General features: G+C 41.1%; 1 protein-coding gene across 2 annotated transcripts in view; it reads left to right on the top strand.

The window, feature by feature from the left end:
* cdh11 (cadherin 11, type 2, OB-cadherin (osteoblast)) overlaps nucleotides 1-17,969 on the top strand; it is a 100,870-nt gene that overhangs the window by 59,652 nt on the left and 23,249 nt on the right. For both annotated transcript variants that reach the window (XM_034229203.1, XM_034229202.1), the window contains exons 4-7: nucleotides 3,438-3,577; nucleotides 5,631-5,925; nucleotides 9,132-9,251; nucleotides 12,017-12,184. In XM_034229203.1, coding sequence (XP_034085094.1) covers nucleotides 3,438-3,577; nucleotides 5,631-5,925; nucleotides 9,132-9,251; nucleotides 12,017-12,184 — 723 coding nt within the window. The remainder of the gene's footprint in view (nucleotides 1-3,437; nucleotides 3,578-5,630; nucleotides 5,926-9,131; nucleotides 9,252-12,016; nucleotides 12,185-17,969) is intronic.

Here is a 17,969-nt window from a genome sequence, read left to right as displayed (position 1 = left end):
TGAGCTGAGGTTATCTGAGACTCTCAGTCTGACAGGAGAGAGTTCTCCCTCCACCTTGAAAAAGCTCCTTATATCCGTTAGCTTGGCTAGCTAGCACCAGATGCTAACCACAACGATCTCCAGTAGATACCCACCGGTGCGCGAGCTCTCTCTCTCGCTCGCTTGCGCACGCATACAAAATGGCTCGTGCCACACACACAGAGCAGAGCTTGAATGAAACACAGAGACCAGAGAAGCTACTTGTACTCACGACGCTAGGCTATTATGTCCAGAATCCCTCTCGCTTTCAGGTGGTTTTGATTGAGTGTCCACACGTGGACGTTTAAGGACTAAAAAACGATCCATCTTTCACTTTGCTGTTAGCAAATAATTTGGCGCTCTAGCTAACAGGAAGTCAATCAAGTGTCACAAAGTAATTTAGCCTATGGGTAGGTCAAAAATCGAATGGGTGCTGGCCATTGGCCTAATCATATCACCTGTGTTGGCTTTATGTTTTTGGTCAAAAATGTGTTTGTTTCACATTTGCATTGATGTAATCAATACATTTTCTAATTTAATAAAAATAATAATAATAATTTTCGAAAAAAAACATTTCTTGGGGGTGCTTAGGGGGTGCTTAGGCAATCCTGGGGCATGCTTCAGCACCCCCTAGCTCCTCCCTGGCGCCGCCCCTGCCTTTCATACCTCATTCATACAGAGCAGTGCCACTTGCTCTAGGAAGCTAACGTTCTCACACACACACACGCGCACACACACACACACACACACAGTTGGCCATCGGGTTTAGTATCGCGCCAAAGGATACATCGATGTTGACCGCATGTTTGGGATAGAACCAACAACCTTCTGGTTGAAAGACGACCACGCTTCCTCTCAGCCACAGTCGCCCTAAACTAACCCTACAAAGCTAACTAAATGCTATTTCATAATTACAGCATGGTCACATGACTCCCTGTCCGCAGCGCTTAGCTAAAGGCTGCAGCTAATATTCAGTGTGATGACGTGTAGTAGTCTAATTTAACCGAATGCTAGCAACTGCTGTTTTAAAATTCAACAGTTGGGTACTCACTCACCTATTTTATGCCGTATTCAGGCATCTTACCAAAAACATAAAGAAAAAACCATGGACTTGGAGACAAAGAACCAGGAAGTGGTGAAATGCTAATGTGTTTCAGAATGAGAATATGTGTTATTACGAAGTAGGTTTACACATGCGAGGAATTTGCTTCAGTGACTGAGTCCTGCTTCACTCTATGTGTCGGATTAGGGATTGTTTTGCATCTGCATCGAAACACACAGCTTCATACTGTAACTGATGCTTTGTGAGATACATCTTTCATCTGACAAAACACAGATGGTCACGCATGCCACTTATTTCCTTTGTATGCATTTCAAAGTGACAGTGATCTCCCTTGTGACAACGAGGCGCTTTATACTTCAAAACACCAGCAATCCATATCTGACAATTACAATACAGCTGTGTTATTATCCATAAGAATGTACGCAAATATTTACTCTATGTAATGTAAATGTTTATTACCCTTTACATTTGCAGAATGGGAAAGCACTACATTGACATTCAATTGTCAATAATGTGATGGCTTACTCTAAAATCCCCCAAAGCAGTTTTCATTATCACATCTTCAGTGTATTTACACTCAGAATGTATGCATGCGGTTACCTTTCCTCATATAGCACAGCTTTATGACACACGGCAGCTGCTCTGTGCCGACACAGCTTGAAACTGAAGTGCCTGAAAAAAAACACTTGTTGCTGCGAGGGCTCTTCACAGAACCCACCCACAGTGTCTCCGATGGGATTTAAACTTGTGACCCATAATTTGAAATATTCGCAGAAAACAAACGGCAGCTGGGGTTATCATTCATTTATGGATTGGTTCAAACATTTTAGTGTTTAACCATTCATAAACCCAATGAATGTGGTGTGGACTTTCGTGTATTGACATAAAACAATAGCATTGGCTTAAAGGTCCCCTATTATACTGTTTTTCATCAATATATCACAGGTCTCAGATATATACAGAACATGTCTCTGATTGGCTGAAACACCAAACAGATCATTGCAGCATTACCCATAATCCCCTCTGTTTCAGCCCTGTTTCCAAAGTGCTGATTCTGTCTGTTACTTTAGATGAAAATAAGGAGCCCCTCCCCACGCCCCTCTGAGAGACATTTGGTTACAAAGAACTCAATGGTGCTCTAGGAGGAGATTCAGGTGTTAAGGTGGGGGGGGGGGTTACCTTGGTTGCTGATTGGCTAATGCTTACACAAGACAAAACATCGTTATGACATCATAAAGTGGGCAAAATCTGATCAGCTCATTTTCAGACAGGTTTTTATAGAAATGGATCAAAAAGAGAGAGAATCTTTGTTCCTGAAACTTTCAGAGTCTCTTTCCACAGAGGGGACACATGTTGATATAGAAGAGACATGAAGAAGAGGGGACACATGTTGATGTAGAAGAGACAGGAAGAAGAGGGGACACATGTTGATGTAGAAGAGACAGGAAGAAGAGGGGACACATGTTAGGGAAAACACATGTTTGATGTAGAAGAGACAGGAAGAAGAGGGGACACATGTTGATGTAGGAGAGACATGAAGAAGAGGGGACACATGTTGATGTAGAAGAGACATGAAGAAGAGGGGACACATGTTGATGTAGAAGAGACATGAAGAAGAGGGGACACATGTTGATGTAGAAGAGACATGAAGAAGAGGGGACACATGTTGATGTAGAAGAGACATGAAGAAGAGGGGACACATGTTGATGTAGAAGAGACATGAAGAAGAGGGGACACATGTTGATGTAGAAGAGACATGAAGAAGAGGGGACACATGTTGATGTAGAGGAGACATGAATAAGAGGGGACACATGTTGATGTAGAAGAGACATGAAGAAGAGGGGACACATGTTGATGTAGAAGAGACATGAAGAAGAGGGGACACGTGTTGATGTAGAAGAGACATGAAGAAGAGGGGTCACATGTTGATGTAGAAGAGACATGGAGAAGAGGGGACACATGTTGATGTAGAAGAGACATGAAGAAGAGGGGACACATGTTGATGTAGAAGAGACATGAAGAAGAGGGGACACATGTTGATGTAGAAGAGACATGAAGAAGAGGGGACACATGTTAATGTAGAAGAGACATGAAGAAGAGGGGACACATGTTGATGTAGAAGAGACATGAAGAAGAGGGGACACATGTTGATGTAGAAGAGACACGAAGAAGAGGGGACACATGTTAATGTAGAAGAGACATGAAGAAGAGGGGACACATGTTAATGTGGAAGAGACATGAAGAAGAGGGGACACATGTTGATGTAGAAGAGACATGAAGAAGAGGGTTTTGCATAATAGGTGACCTTACATTTTTTTGACAACAGATGTATTGATGCATGTCGTTGTGCTTCTAGGTCACTCGTCACTGCACACACACAGACAGAGGACAGGGAAGGAGGGGCAGGTTCTGCACCGGTCCAAACGAGGATGGGTCTGGAACCAGTTCTTCGTCATTGAGGAATACACTGGGCCTGACCCGGTGCTGGTGGGCAGGGTGAGTACCATAAAGCGATCTAATGAAGTGGTCTTTCAAACATGGGTGTATGATAACAGTAAAACAGGAACATGTGTTGTCTGGGGAAGCAAGATGATTGAAAGAGAAGGATGAAAGGAATATAAACAGGTTAGAAAACTGTCCAAAGAACCATAACTTCACTGGAAGACTAGGGGTTGAGGAATGTGAGAATTTGGTTAGGGGTCTTGTGAAATATCTGGAACAAACTCCCAGAAACCTGCAGGTCCGCTGCAACTCTGACTACTTTTAAATCCAGGCTGAAGACTTTTCTTTTTGCTGCTGCTTTTAATTAAACTATTCACATCTTAAACTGCACTGTAACTTTCATGTTTTATTATCTTTGCTTTTTAATATTGCTAATGTGTGTTATGCTCTTAATGTCTTTCATTTCTGTAAAGCACTTTCAATTGCCTTGTGTTGAAAAGTGCTTTATAAATAAATTCTCCTTGCCTTCTCTGGAGTCAAACCGAATACATGCATGAATAACAAATTGGTCTAATAGCCAAATTGCCCTGCGTTTAAAGTCATAGTTTTCAGGGTGACAGGCAGGCAGCCAACTCCAGCAGGATTTCAAAGTGCTTCTCCAATGTTGTCCCGAGTAAAAACAAATTCACGTTCACTTTCAAGGTGAAAATGATGTGTAGTTCTCCTCCAGAAACACCACATCACTCAAGGAGAGCATCGGCTTTCATAACAACAACAACCCACAAATGATGTTTACAATGCATCATATTTCATCCTGTAGGGGTTGTACAAGAAGAACGAGACTTTAATTGAAAGTTGAACATTATTCAATTTCTTTTTTCGGATGACAACGTTTTAAATCTCCAAGCTATTAGTGTTTGCTGTCCGTCTCAGCCTTTCCACGACAGACTGGAGGAATAGACGTCTCGTGTCACATCTGTGATGGAAATTCATTTAGAGCAATAGTACTGGAAAACTTTGGAAGCTGGAACTGCCTTACAATAAGATCAAGGAAACATGTTTACTGGTGTATTCTTGTCTGCTTATTTAACTGACTCTTAGGCTGGCCATTAATATATCTACCTGTAACCAAAACATGTCTTTACTATATACTAAAAAACTTAGACAACAACTAAGGATTAACTCAAAATCCTGACTCTTTTTTCTCAAAATCCAAAATGTCTGACCTTTTCTCAAAAATTATGATTTTTTTCAAAATCTCAAAAATGTTAATAATCACTCGTCACCGGCTTGAGCTTGAATCTCAGGATCCATGTATCTGTGATCCTCTCCAAAATGGAAGTAGTCATCACATACAGAGCATCAACTAGTTCCTGAACAGTGTCCTTCACATGCTGATATCCAAGAGAGGAGTTACACAGTCACAAGATGGAGGAATGCCGGTTCTTCTAGGTACTCATACATCCTGTCATGAACAAAATATTGAGTTTTTTTCTCTAAATGTTGAGTTTTTTCTCTAAATGTTGAGTTTTTTCTAAAAATTATGACTTTTTCTAAAAATTATGACTTTTTCTCAAAATCTCAAAATTATGACTTTTTCTCAAAATCTCAAAATTATGACTTTTTCTCAAAATCTCAATATTCTGACTTTTTCTAAATACTTTAAAATGTTAATAATCTCTGGTCCCCGGCTTGAGCTTCAATCTCAGGATCCATGTATCTGTGATCCTCTCCAGAATGAAAGGAGTCATCACATACAGAGCATCAACTAGTTCCTGAACAGTGTCCTTCACATGCTGATATCCAAGAGAGGGAGTTACACAGTCACAAGATGGAGGAATAGAAAGCAGTATTCAATGTTTACTTCAGATTAGCTCCACGTCAGAAATGAGCATGCTTGATGTCTCTCTCCATAGAGGCTGAATCATCATGTTAATCACATAGCTATCATATGCCTCAAACAGTCCTGATGCTCTTCTAGGTAATCACACATCCTGTCATGTTCACAGCTACAGTTGGGATACCTTTGTTATCAAGTTACTCTCATGTTGGAAGAGGACACTCAGTATTTTACCAACACTCACCCTCTTCCTCCCCCCTGCTGCAGCTCCACTCAGACGTAGATTCCGGCGTTGGCAGAATAAAGTACATCCTGTCGGGCGAAGGTGCGGGGACGATCTTTGTTATCGACGACAAGACGGGAAACATCCACGCCACGAAGACGTTGGACCGCGAGGAGCAGGCTCAGTACACGCTCACAGCGCAGGCGGTGAACCGAGACACCAACAAACCTCTGGAGCCGCCCTCAGAGTTCATCGTGAAGGTCCAGGACATCAACGATAACCCTCCCGAGTTTCTACACGGGCCGTACTACGCCAGGGTGCCTGAGATGTCCAATGTTGGTGAGTAGTATAAATATACATTTTATTTTTCAAATTGATTTATTTTAATTTCTTGTCAGTTTTACTTTTATCTTGTTCTGTATTTATTTAGATGTTATGTTTTCTTCTTGTTCTTTAAAGCACTTATAGCAAAGGTGCTATACAAATAACGTTTATTATTATTATTATTATTAAATAAAGGGTGAGGGGACAGGACGAGAGTGGGGGAATGCTTCGATTTAAAGAATTTAAAATGTGACAACGGAAAGATTGCAATTTGGTAAAATGTTAAAATAGGCAATAATAAATACATTGGCTTTCTGCAAATAATATAATTTGTTGCCAATACTTTTGTACTCCGGCGCAAACTGAAAACTCATCTCTTTCGACTCCACTTCGAGCGATAGAACTATTAACGAAGCACTTTTATACTAATAAAGGACTGGCTTACCTAAAGCCAGTTGAGTAGCACTTGAAATGTTTGGCTCTATGAAACCTGATGTACTTTATGATTCTGTTTTCTTCAAGGTTGTGTCTTCCTGGTCGAATGTACTTATTGTAAGTCGCTTTGGATAAAAGCGTCAGCTAAATGCAATGTAATGTAATGTACTTATACTTAAGTAAGACTTTTGAATGCAGGACTTTTAATTGTAAAGAATATTTTTACGATTTTTAGTATGGCTACTTTTACCTAATAAATTAGTACTTATTCCAAAACTGAGTCTATATGCATCTCAACAAAGTATTTTAACATACTGAATTATAATCTAATAATGTACATTGTACACTTTTGTTCAATACAAAATAAGTTTGGTTTTAATCTTAGTGCTAATTTTCAACCTTTAATTTGAGAAATTCAGTCATTCAAAAAAATATTGTTAACAGTTGTGTCCTGGATGATTATTAGTGCTCCATTTAGTTTGATGTAACTAAGCCCTGTTTTGAGTGAGAGCTTATCTTTAGAGCTGAGCCTCAAACTTGTTTGCTGTCCAAATATGAAATATAATTAGCATAAACAGCAGCAGAGATACTCAATAGCACAGAAAGTCTATCCGTTGAACATTGAGTGATGTTTCCTAATGAAGTCACCGATGGAGTGCATCGTCAGTGTTGTTTGTCTGCTAAACAGCTCTTTTCATACATTATTAATTATCCCTGAAATCCGACCACAGGAAGCGTGACGGAGGGGAGAACAGACCGAACCATGAGCTGACAACAAGCTTCTAAAAAGCCTTTTCCTTTCTTATGCACAAAAAGTAGTAGCAGAGAAACATATTTAGCTTTAGATCGGCATGGATGAGACCTCCTGCCATTTCCTCAGTCTCTCCTTACTTACAGCTTCTGATCTTTATAGATTTTCTTTCAAAATGTGATGTGGTCAGGGAGAGTCTCAACCCCTCTGGGCTGACCTGGAATGAACCACACTGGCAGAAACTCTGAGAGCCAGATAAATCCCATCTTCATTGAATGGGCCGGACTGAAAGGACTTGTGAATAAGTTCTGTTCAGGCTGGTTTTTTCCAATCATCTGCTTCCCGAGTTGAATCCTGAATGCAGAACGTCTGGTTTCCATCCTCCACAACCACAGAAGTGGAACAGAAAAGCTGTAATTTGACTAACTAGATCCACGTTCCCTCATGGATGTCAGAAGTAGAGCAAATACAGAAGGCAGTCTCTTTCAAATTGTTGGTAATTTACCCGGTACACTTTAGGTCGCTGCCACATTGAAGAAAACTTGGTTACAGTTTTATACCCAATGGAGTTTTGCAAATATCAGCCCGTTGCAAAGAGTCAGCAGTTTAGTCCAACGTGTGCCACTGTTAGTGTATTCTAGAACCCTGAAGGCAGGAGAGACTGAAAAGAGTCAAGGGAAGATTATAAAAGTTAACAGCATTTAATTACACAAAAGATGCGGTGGTGTACAAAATGAAATGTGCGAGTGGAGGCGCTCTCCTCATCCGACAGGTCAGTCCAGGTCAGCAGGTGGAAGAGGTCAATTCTTGGCTTGCTCTTCCTGCTGTCATCTGAGGTCTTCTCCTATTGGCTGGCGTCGTCGGGGGGCGGGTCCAATGTAATTCCTGCCTTTTTCTGTTGTTAAATTATATCATTCTGGTGTCTGTGGTTATTTGAACATTCCCTAATAAACGTTATTCAGCGGCAATAAATGAGTGCTAATCCTAGTGTGCTCAGTGTACAACATCACATGTCATTTCACCTTTGATTCACGGTTTGAAAATGACGCATTTTGCCACATGCTAATTCTAACCGGAAGTGAAGAATTTTCAGAATAAAAGTATTAAGTTAGAGAACTTCCGGTTTTTCAGAATAAAACTGATTTACGCCATATCAACATTGATTTTAATTTCTAACACCACCTAAAGGCAAGCAATGTAACAGCTTTTAAAACCGTTGGCATGTTGATGTGTCTCAAATCAGTGAAGCAAAAACTACTCAATGAGCTCATTGCAATGACTTTGGCTGATGTCCTTAACATTTGAGCTCATTTCTAACCAAAGCTTGTACGAGAAAGGCAAAACAACTTAAAGTCTGACCAAGTTCTGTCTTTATAAGTCTCATGGTTGTGTGCCTCAAAGTTATATATGATTAGAAAGATATTGAAGCATGAATACATGTAAGAAATCGTCAAAGGTTGACATGGTGATGGTCAGGATTAGCTTTTGATTGTTATACTGCAACAATGTTGTCATTGTATGATTGTTTTTATTTAGAATAAAATGTAACCCCATAATAAAACTACAGGAGTCATACATCTCAAGGTATAAAGTGCAGTTGGTATTACTTTTATTGCGAGTATGTTTATGAGTCGTGTCACATCTGCTTAAGGGAATTGCAACAATAACGCAACATTTTTCAAACCTGTGCACATCTGATTTATTTGGCTTATCGCCTCAGCTTAATGGGTTTTTATAAATCAAGGTGGGGGTTGTAGAACTCTGTCACCACATGCTGAAAATATAACGTTTTATTTAAAAGTTGAAATTGGTCTGAACTGGCATGATGAAACGTAGAGAAATAAGGAGTTTAGACCAGCCTCACCGGAGCAGTTCAGCTGAAGTGTCAAGCAGAGGGAAAATGTTTATTTCATTTCCTCTCCTCATGCCGCGGTGAATTGACACTTTGAGACAAGACGCTTTGTCAAACCATTCTTGAACCGAGTCACATCCTCTGACTCATCTCTCTTTTCCGTGTGTGTGTGTGTGTGTGCAGGTACGTCCGTGATGCAGGTGACGGCTACAGATGCAGACGACCCCACCTACGGGAACAGTGCCAGGCTGGTTTACAGCATTCTGCAAGGACAGCCGTACTTCTCTGTGGAGCCGCAGACAGGTGAGGCTGCGAACCTGTCATTGGTTTACACACAACTACAAACACACACAAATACAGCATCCCATGTTCTGTCTCAATATGCATACTTCTTGACTTTAATGCAAAGTATGGCTAAATGCACTATAAGTCCAGATGGTGCAATCACAACGTTCAAAAAGATGGAACGCTGGAACCATTGACCGACATCTTGGCTACGTAAGCATCCACAATTCAAAAAGTTGAAACGGTGGACACTTTTGAACCCAACGACCGCCATCTTGGCCACGATCATCCACAAGGCTGGGAACTCAAACCTGCCATTGGTTTACACACAACTACACAACAACAATTGTTACATCATGTAAATAAGATAAGAGAAGTACGTTATCGATCCCAATTTGGGAAATGTTGGCGTTGCAGCAGCATAAGACCCATGCTCTGTCTCCATATGCATACTTTAATGCAAAGTATGGCTAAATGCACTATAAGTCCAGATGGTGCAATCTAGAGCTGCACGATTTTGGGGAAAAAATCTAATTGCGATTTTTCTGACAAATATTGCGATTCGAATTGCGATTTTTGTTTTTAAGCGACCCAACGGAAGTTTATTGTAAAATGCGGCCATAACTCCGGCTAGGAAGGTCGTATCAACGTGCTCCCGTCTCTAGCGCCCCCGCAGCCCGAGCTACGAGTGAAAGAACTAAACTTACATGAAACTTCCGTTGGGTTGCTTTAAAGTCAAGCTTCAGTTAAAGATTCTCCCTGTAATAGAAACATGTGATGGAGCATTACTAACCTGACTCAGATGCTTTCACCAAACCATCTAAAGCTCCATTGGAAGCCATTTGGAAAGGGCAGGCACTTTCAAAAGCACTTGGCAGGTGATTGGATCAATCTGTCTATCACCTTCTATCATGGGCCACTTCTGATTGGTTAACAATGGCTGGTACATGTGGAGCACAGCACTTCTGATCGGTGTGGATGACTGACACACAAGAAGAACAACAACAAAAAGGCTTTGCGATTTCATAATCGCAACATTTCGCGATTTCGATTTAAAATCGATTAATCGTTCAGCCCTAGTGCAATCACAACGTTCAAAAAGTTGGAACACTGGAACCATTGACCGACATCTTGGCTACGTAGGCATCCGCAATGTTGTTAGCTTGAGTAGACGCAGCGATATGCAAATAGAAGTTATACATGTTGTTGTTCATTATTGAGGTATTATGCCATATGGTGTCAAAAAGAAGCCACATTTAATTTGGGTTATTTAAGCAGTGTGCATTGATTTGCTACTGAAAACACAAAAGCCGAAGTTAGCTAACTAGCTTGGGCTCTTTTTTTGGATAGCAAACAAATCCGGCCCCCCAAAAACAAATCAAGGCTGGTCGCCAGACTTGATAGACCTGATCACATTTGGAATCAAAACTATTGTAAGATATTCCAAATGAAACAATGAAAGAAATGACTGTGCGCAAGCCTTTACAAGATGGGCACTAAGACACTATATTCAAGTTCTTTAAGAAAAGTAATTACGATATAGTGCATGATTGTGAACCACAACACTGTGTACATCATCCCCCATGTGGATAATGTTTGTCTCTAAAACAAAATGGAATTCATGTTTCTGTTCTGCGCCAAAACATCTAACATAATCGCTGCTGCGGGGGTCATGTAGCAGCACATCTTTCAGAGTAAAAATTGGTGCTGAAAAGAAGGCTCTGCAGTGAGAAGAGGTCCCCAGAGGACATTCTGTAGAGCCCGGACTAGTATTTTGGGTTTGCAGAAAATAAATTGGATGTAAGAAGAAGAAGAAGAAGAAGAAGAAGAAGAAGATGAAGAGAGGCAAGGACAGAGAGACTTGGAGCTGAGATGGGTCGGAGAGGGCGAGGGAGAACAGAAAGTGAGAGGTTAGGGTGGCGAAGGAGAGAGAAATTGGTTTAGAGAGAGTGCGTTCATGAAGAAAGTGGTTAGAGAAGAGGATTTGGACAGAGTGCATATCTGACTAATCAAACCAGTGTTGGTTATTTGACTGGCTCAAATCCATAGCTCGCATTTCTAATTGGTTTGGAGATTATCAGTTTTGCATGCTGTCACACACACACACACACACACACACACACACACACACACACACACACACACACACACACACACACACACACACACACACACACACACACACACACACACACACACACACACACACACACACACACACACACACACTTGGCATAACATGACAGTGGGAAGCCTCAGACACTGCAGCTCGACATGGAGGAAGAAAGAGCGAGATGGAAAGAGAGAAGCAGGTGATGAATTAAACAGAAAGGAAGAATTACCGGGGCTTGAAATGAAGCAAAATAAGACTTCACACATGTTTAACTAGAGTTCTTATTTAAATGACGATTAAGCGATGTTTTCCTGCAACAAGAAATATCTTAGAAATAAATGACACAGACTATTGGGAAGGTAAATCACAATAAATATCATTATAATAATAATAACACGTTTATTTAGTGTAGCACCTTTCACAGAAAAGTCAAATGAAGACCACAGAAACATGAATACGATAACAACATGAGGCAGAATGTAAGGTTAACATAAAACACAACACAGACCACGTGGAGTCCTGAAAGGAACACACATAAGAACAGCATCACACACATCTCAAGTAGAAACCAAAGCCAATGTAAAAAGACAGATGGATCATAGCGATTAATAAGGACACATACAGAAATGTAATGTGAGTATTCACTTGATGTTTAAATCTTTCCATCCAGGTATAATTCGCACGGCGCTGCCCAACATGGACCGTGAGGCGCGTCAGGAGTACGATGTGCTGATCCAGGCCAAAGACATGGGGGGTCACATGGGGGGGCTGTCCGGCACCACGGAGGTCAAAATCACCCTGACAGACGTCAACGACAACCCTCCAAAGTTCCCACAGAGTGAGTCAAACACCTTCTGTTAAATATGATATTTAATGTATGTTAAGTGTCAAATATATAATATGTCAAATTACAATCTTACATTATTAACTGTACGTGAGTGTGAGTTTATGTATATGTATATGTGTGTGTGTGTGTGTGTGTGTGTGTGTGAGTGTGTGAGTGAGTTAGTGTGTTTAACCCGGAAAAATATGGCGCTAGCTTGCCATATACGTGGAAGCTTGGGAAGTCACTGTAAGAAGCGTAACAGATAAGCACTTATCAATTATTTAGGGTTTATACTGTCCCCCAGACTCCCCCTGCAATGGTGTGTGTGTGTGTGTGTGTGTGTGTGTGTGTGTGTGTGTGTGTGTGTGGTCTAGCATTACTATACTTGTGGGGACCTACATATGTTTACATAGTCACGTGTGGGGACCCCCCTCCCTTATGGGGACAAATTCGAGGTCCCCATAAGGGGAGTCATTAATTTTAGGGTGAAGACTTGGTTAGGGTTAGGCATGTGTTGGTTATGGTTAAGGTTAGGATAAGTCTCCAGGAAATGCATGTAAGTCAATGTAATGTCCCCTGAAGTGATGTATAAATGGTGTGTGTGTGTGTGTGTGTGTGTGTGTGTGTGTGTGTGTGTGTGTGTGTGTGTGTGTGTGTGTGTGTGTGTGTGTGTGTGTGTGTGTGTGTGTGTGTGTGTGTGTGTGTGTGTGTGTAACTCGGAAAAATATGGCGCTAGCTTGCCATATACAGTGGAAGCTTGAGAAGTCACTGTAAGAAGCGTAACAGATAAGCACGTATCAATTATTTAGGGTTTATACTGTCCCCCTGCAATGGTGTGTGTGTGTGTGTGTGTGTGTGTGTGTGTGTGTGTGTGTGTGTGTGTGTGTGTGTGTGTGTGTCGCCTAGGGATATTTGTTGAATTTGCCGAGCAATAAAAAGCAGTGAAATATTCAGAGTGGATTTGTGCTGGGTTGTAGATGTGATGTTTACGGAGAAAGAAAAAAACAGACATGGAGGGAAATACAATGTCTAACACTTCTTGTCGCTCACATGTTTGTTGACAAATATTGAATTTATTTAGGAACCCCAAATCAAATAAGTGTTTCTGCGGGTATTACTCCAGGGTATTCTTACCTCTTGTATAAAAGGTAAGAGGGTGACTGTTCAAAAAGTATTCCATGATGTTTTCTGATAGTTAACCTGTTTTTTAAGCTACAGCTAATATTAAACTGTGGGAGAGAAAACAGGGATGTTAGCCTTTGCAGACCATTTACATGCACACAAACTGATAACAGAATAGGAAAGGGAAAACCCAATAAAGCATAATAGGGCCTCGTCAGTGATTTTGCGTCGCTGTACTTTTCTAGTCTCCTTCTTTGTCAAACACCCCCCCTCTGTGTCTGCATCGCGTCCTCCACCATGTCGTGGAGTTCCTTCTTTCTGCTCCTGTCTGTCGTTTTGTTTTCTTGTTGCTCCACGCTCTCCCTCCTGTGGCTCTGAGCAGAGAAGCTCCTGGCAGAGATTCAGCCGAGGAGCTGAAGGAGTGGATGGAGAGAAGAGGGGAGGAGGGAGAGAAGAGGGGAGGAGAAAGAGAGAGACGAGGGCTCAGGATTTAGCCTGTGGAGAATCTGAAAAGACGAGGGAAGGGAGAGACACGAGCAGACGCAGCGAATGTAAAAGACTCTGAGAAAGAGAGACTGTCAAAACCATCCTCTTCTGAGTATTCAGTCGTCTGCAATGCAAAGATAACATCTGATCCTCGAGGCCACAAAACACATTTGAAGGAGAGTTTTAGGAGTTACAATTAAGGGGAAAAAGTATTACATCCAGCAGATTGTCTTTAGTATTTATGTACTACATATTTGGAAGTTTCCATACTAAGATGATGACATTTTAATAGTGCAATGTGTTATTGCATTGCCATAACATTAGTTCTAAATTGTTCCTGTACCTTTAATAATGAATCCTACTTTGACTCAGATGATGCGATCTCTGAGTACAAATCCTGCAACTAGACATATTGATTTTAAACCTCCATCATTTGTTCCTGTCACATAAACATAAGGAGATCTAATCGGGATTTGATATCGTAGAAGATATAACTTTTCATGTCATCGTGCATTTCTAGGAACAAAACCATTAAAGCTCCCATGTCGTGGCCATTTCCACTGATCATATTTCCATTGTTGAGGTCTACTAGAATATATCAAACTCACATTGGTTTCTCACAGCATCTCTGTATAGTCTGTGTATTCACTCTCTGTCCTAAACGGCTTGTTGGAGCTCCTGCCCCCCCCCCTCCATGTGAGCCCAGTGTGCTCTGATTGGTCGGGACGTTGCGAGGCTCGTTGCTGCGAGGAGCGGACAGGTTTCCGGGTCGGAGATACAGCGAGAACAAGCGAAACTCATCCTGAGCACACAAACACTCACAGCCGAAGTAAAAACAATAAGTGTGGCTTGATATTGAGTAAGAACAAGGTTTATAACGCTGTGAGTCAATGGGTCTGCGGAGAGCATTTCTCCGCCATCCCAACTCGTCTATTACCAGCGAGCTCTATGCAAGTCAATGGGACTCCCTGTTAGTTAGCCAAGGGATCCTGGTGTGTGAGGGGCTCCGCGGATTGGTCCATTTGGGCCAATCCGGTCATTTGTTGTTGATCTGGGAGTTCACACGTCACAGAACCCAGGAAGCAATCAATGGAAGAAGAGAAATGTCCAACGAGGCGTTCTGGGGCAGCACAGACAGGTCTTCTCTGTGTTAGAGTTTTACTCGCTACAGGGTGTACTTTGAGGGTTTGTGACTCTGCAGACAGTTTACATGCAGAAAAACCTTCATAACACACAAGGGGACGGGTGATAACCAGAAAAGCATGACATGGGTCCTTTAAAGGGTAGACAGACAACGGCAGGAAGTCAGTAGAGTTTGGACTAAAAAGGACAGTGTATTTCCAAACCACTCAGAGCGCCCTTTATTCAGTACAATGATAAAGAAGTGATTGTTGTGAGCTTTTGTAAGGATGAAGTTTCCTGCTGTCCCCGATTTCCAAAGTGGATATAAAACATTGTAAAAAGAATATAGAAAAGAACAACATGCAGGTTTTATAACCAACTTTATCAAGTGTGTACAAGGTACCTCTTTGCATTCAACCAGACGTCCTCTCTGCATCTGTGATACAAGACAACACACACAGCAATATGGTCTGGAAGCAGGTACATTGGTTTTAAAGCAGTACAAACACCTGCAGGAGAGAAGCCTCCCAGATGGCGTGAATGAGGACAGTGATTACTTATTTAGTATCTGGGCAAAAAGGAAATCAGATAAGCAGAAGAGGCAAAGCAGGCGGTGGAAAATAAATTCAGATTCAAAGAGAAAACACAATGAAAGAGATAAAGACAGATATAAGACACAGCTTGATTCCCTCTCTGCTGCTTTTCACTTTCCATTCAAGCTGTGTTTTTATTTCTTTCACTCCAAGGTTCGATCTCTCTCTCTCTCACATATTTTCCGTCCTTGTAATTCTCTCCATTTCACCTCCTTATAACATTTTGTCTGTCACTCCATCACAGCAGACAGGAGGAGGGGCGGGAAATCAGACGAATAACGAGCGATCGTTCCTAAAGTCTCTCTTCAGTCTCTATTAGACCGACATGACAGAGAGGGTTTTGTTAAATATCGTTAATACATGTCAGCCAGCTTTCTTTCCCTCTGGTTGAGCATCGCAGACTAAACGCAGATTATAAGAGACGTCTCTGAAAGATGATATTCTGGCTGATGTCTGCAGGATTGTACTTTGTGTCTTTTAGGAACACAGAACGATTCTCATCCCCAAAGAACAAACACAAATCCATCATTAAAAGGTCTGTCACATGACTTTAGAGGATGATTACCGAACAGGAAGGTTATATCCAAACCAGAGAGGAACGATTAGTAAAGGATAGCCAGAAGTAGAGGTGTAATGTACACTGAACACAAATATAAACGCAACACTTTTGTTTTTGCTCCCATTTTTCATGAGATGAACTCAAAGATCTAAAACATTTTCTATAAACACAAAATAACCATTTCTCTCAAATATTGTTCACAAATCTGAAAGAATCTGTGATAGTGAGCACTTCTCCTTTGCCGAGATAATCCATCCCACCTCACAGGTGTGGCATATCAAGATGCTGATTAGACAGCATGGTTAATGTAGAGGAAACTTCTGTGTAGCATGCAGTGGAGTCACCGACTCAGGAAGGAGACACGGGAAGAGTCGGAGCTTTGATGTCAAACCACTGTGATTTATTTGGAGTTGGTACCAGAGTATTCACATCACAAATCCAAGAGTCAGAGGTTCTGACTCCACGGTAGAGTTGCCACGTCAATTCTGGAGAGCCTCTCTCTTGCCAGCCCATCTAACTGGTTTCGCAGAGAGTAAACAACATATTTGAGGAGATAGCCTAAACAGTGTGTGAACACTGAGCTACTTGCCTCGGACACTTATGACCTCGAAGATTTTACCTTGGAGTCCACAAATACAGAGAAGGAAGTGTCCCAGTGTACCCACAACACAGACCATCTGTATCCCAGTATTGACCGGTCACAGAATGGGAACAATAACATTATTGGCTAAGCCGCCTGTGTCCTTAAAGAAGGTAAACAGACATCGAGGTTTGTCCTGTATGTTACAAATTGGCGTCTTATGATAATTATTTCCATAACAGTTATTGCACAGGTGTGCCTTAGGCTGGCCACAATAAAAGGCCACTCTGAAACGCGCAGTTTTGCTTTATTGGGGGGGTCTGGGGGGGTCTGAAAACCAGTCAGTATCTGGTGTGAGGGTTAGGGTAATGTTGTGAATCAAGTGGCCCATGGTGGTGGTGGGGTTATGGTATAATAATAATAATAACTTTATTTATATAGCACCTTTCATACAGGGGATTGCAGTTCAAAGTGCTTTACATCAGTAAAAAATAAGACATAAAATCAGTGTAAAACAAGCAGCAAGAGCAAAGCATAAAATGGGATAAAATAATAAAAAATAAAAACATAGGGAATAAAACATAGAGAAATAGTGCAATGTCAATCACAGAGAATAGTGCAGTAGTGTAAAATCAGTCAAATGCTTTGGTAAAGAGATCGGTTTTAAGCTGCCTTTTAAAAATGCCTAATATATTGGCTTCCCTAATATTGTTGGGTAACGTGTTCCACAATTTTGGGGCGTAGTTTACAAAGGCTGCATCACCGATCTTCTTATGACTCTTTCTGGTGACCTCTAATAGACCTGCATCTGATGATCGCAGTGTTCTGGCGGGTGTGTAGTTCATTAGAGAGTCAGCAATGTAGGGTATGGGCAGGCGTATGTTATGGACGATGAACACAGGCCACTCGATTCACAACATTACCCTAACCCTAAAATGTTTTAGATCTTTGAGTTCATCTCATGAAAAATGGGAGCAAAAACAAAAGTGTTGCATTTATATTTTTGTTCAGTGTATTTAAAAAAACTAGCAATAGTGTCAACAAATATCCACTTTCTTGAAAAAGCCATTACATATGGCCATTCTTCTGAATTAAGCGAAGATGACTTGCTGTTTTTAGCACTTTAATCTAATGTTTAGGTAATATAACGTCATGACAAAGTGCTCAAGACGTACAAATCATCCTAACTTCAAATAAATAATAAAATCTTTAATACGGATATTAAAACGTATCAGAATAATGACAGAGGAATCCGTTTAGTTGACAACACAAATCTGATTAGTCACTTAAATAAAATCATTAAATAGCTGTTTTGTGTTCTCCAAACCATGCAGA

Source organism: Gymnodraco acuticeps, unplaced genomic scaffold (genome assembly GCF_902827175.1).
Source record: "Gymnodraco acuticeps unplaced genomic scaffold, fGymAcu1.1, whole genome shotgun sequence".
Classification (NCBI taxonomy): Eukaryota; Metazoa; Chordata; class Actinopteri; order Perciformes; family Bathydraconidae; genus Gymnodraco; species Gymnodraco acuticeps.
The sequence above is the reverse complement of the archived record's forward strand: the minus strand, read 5'-3'. Positions and strand labels throughout refer to the sequence as shown.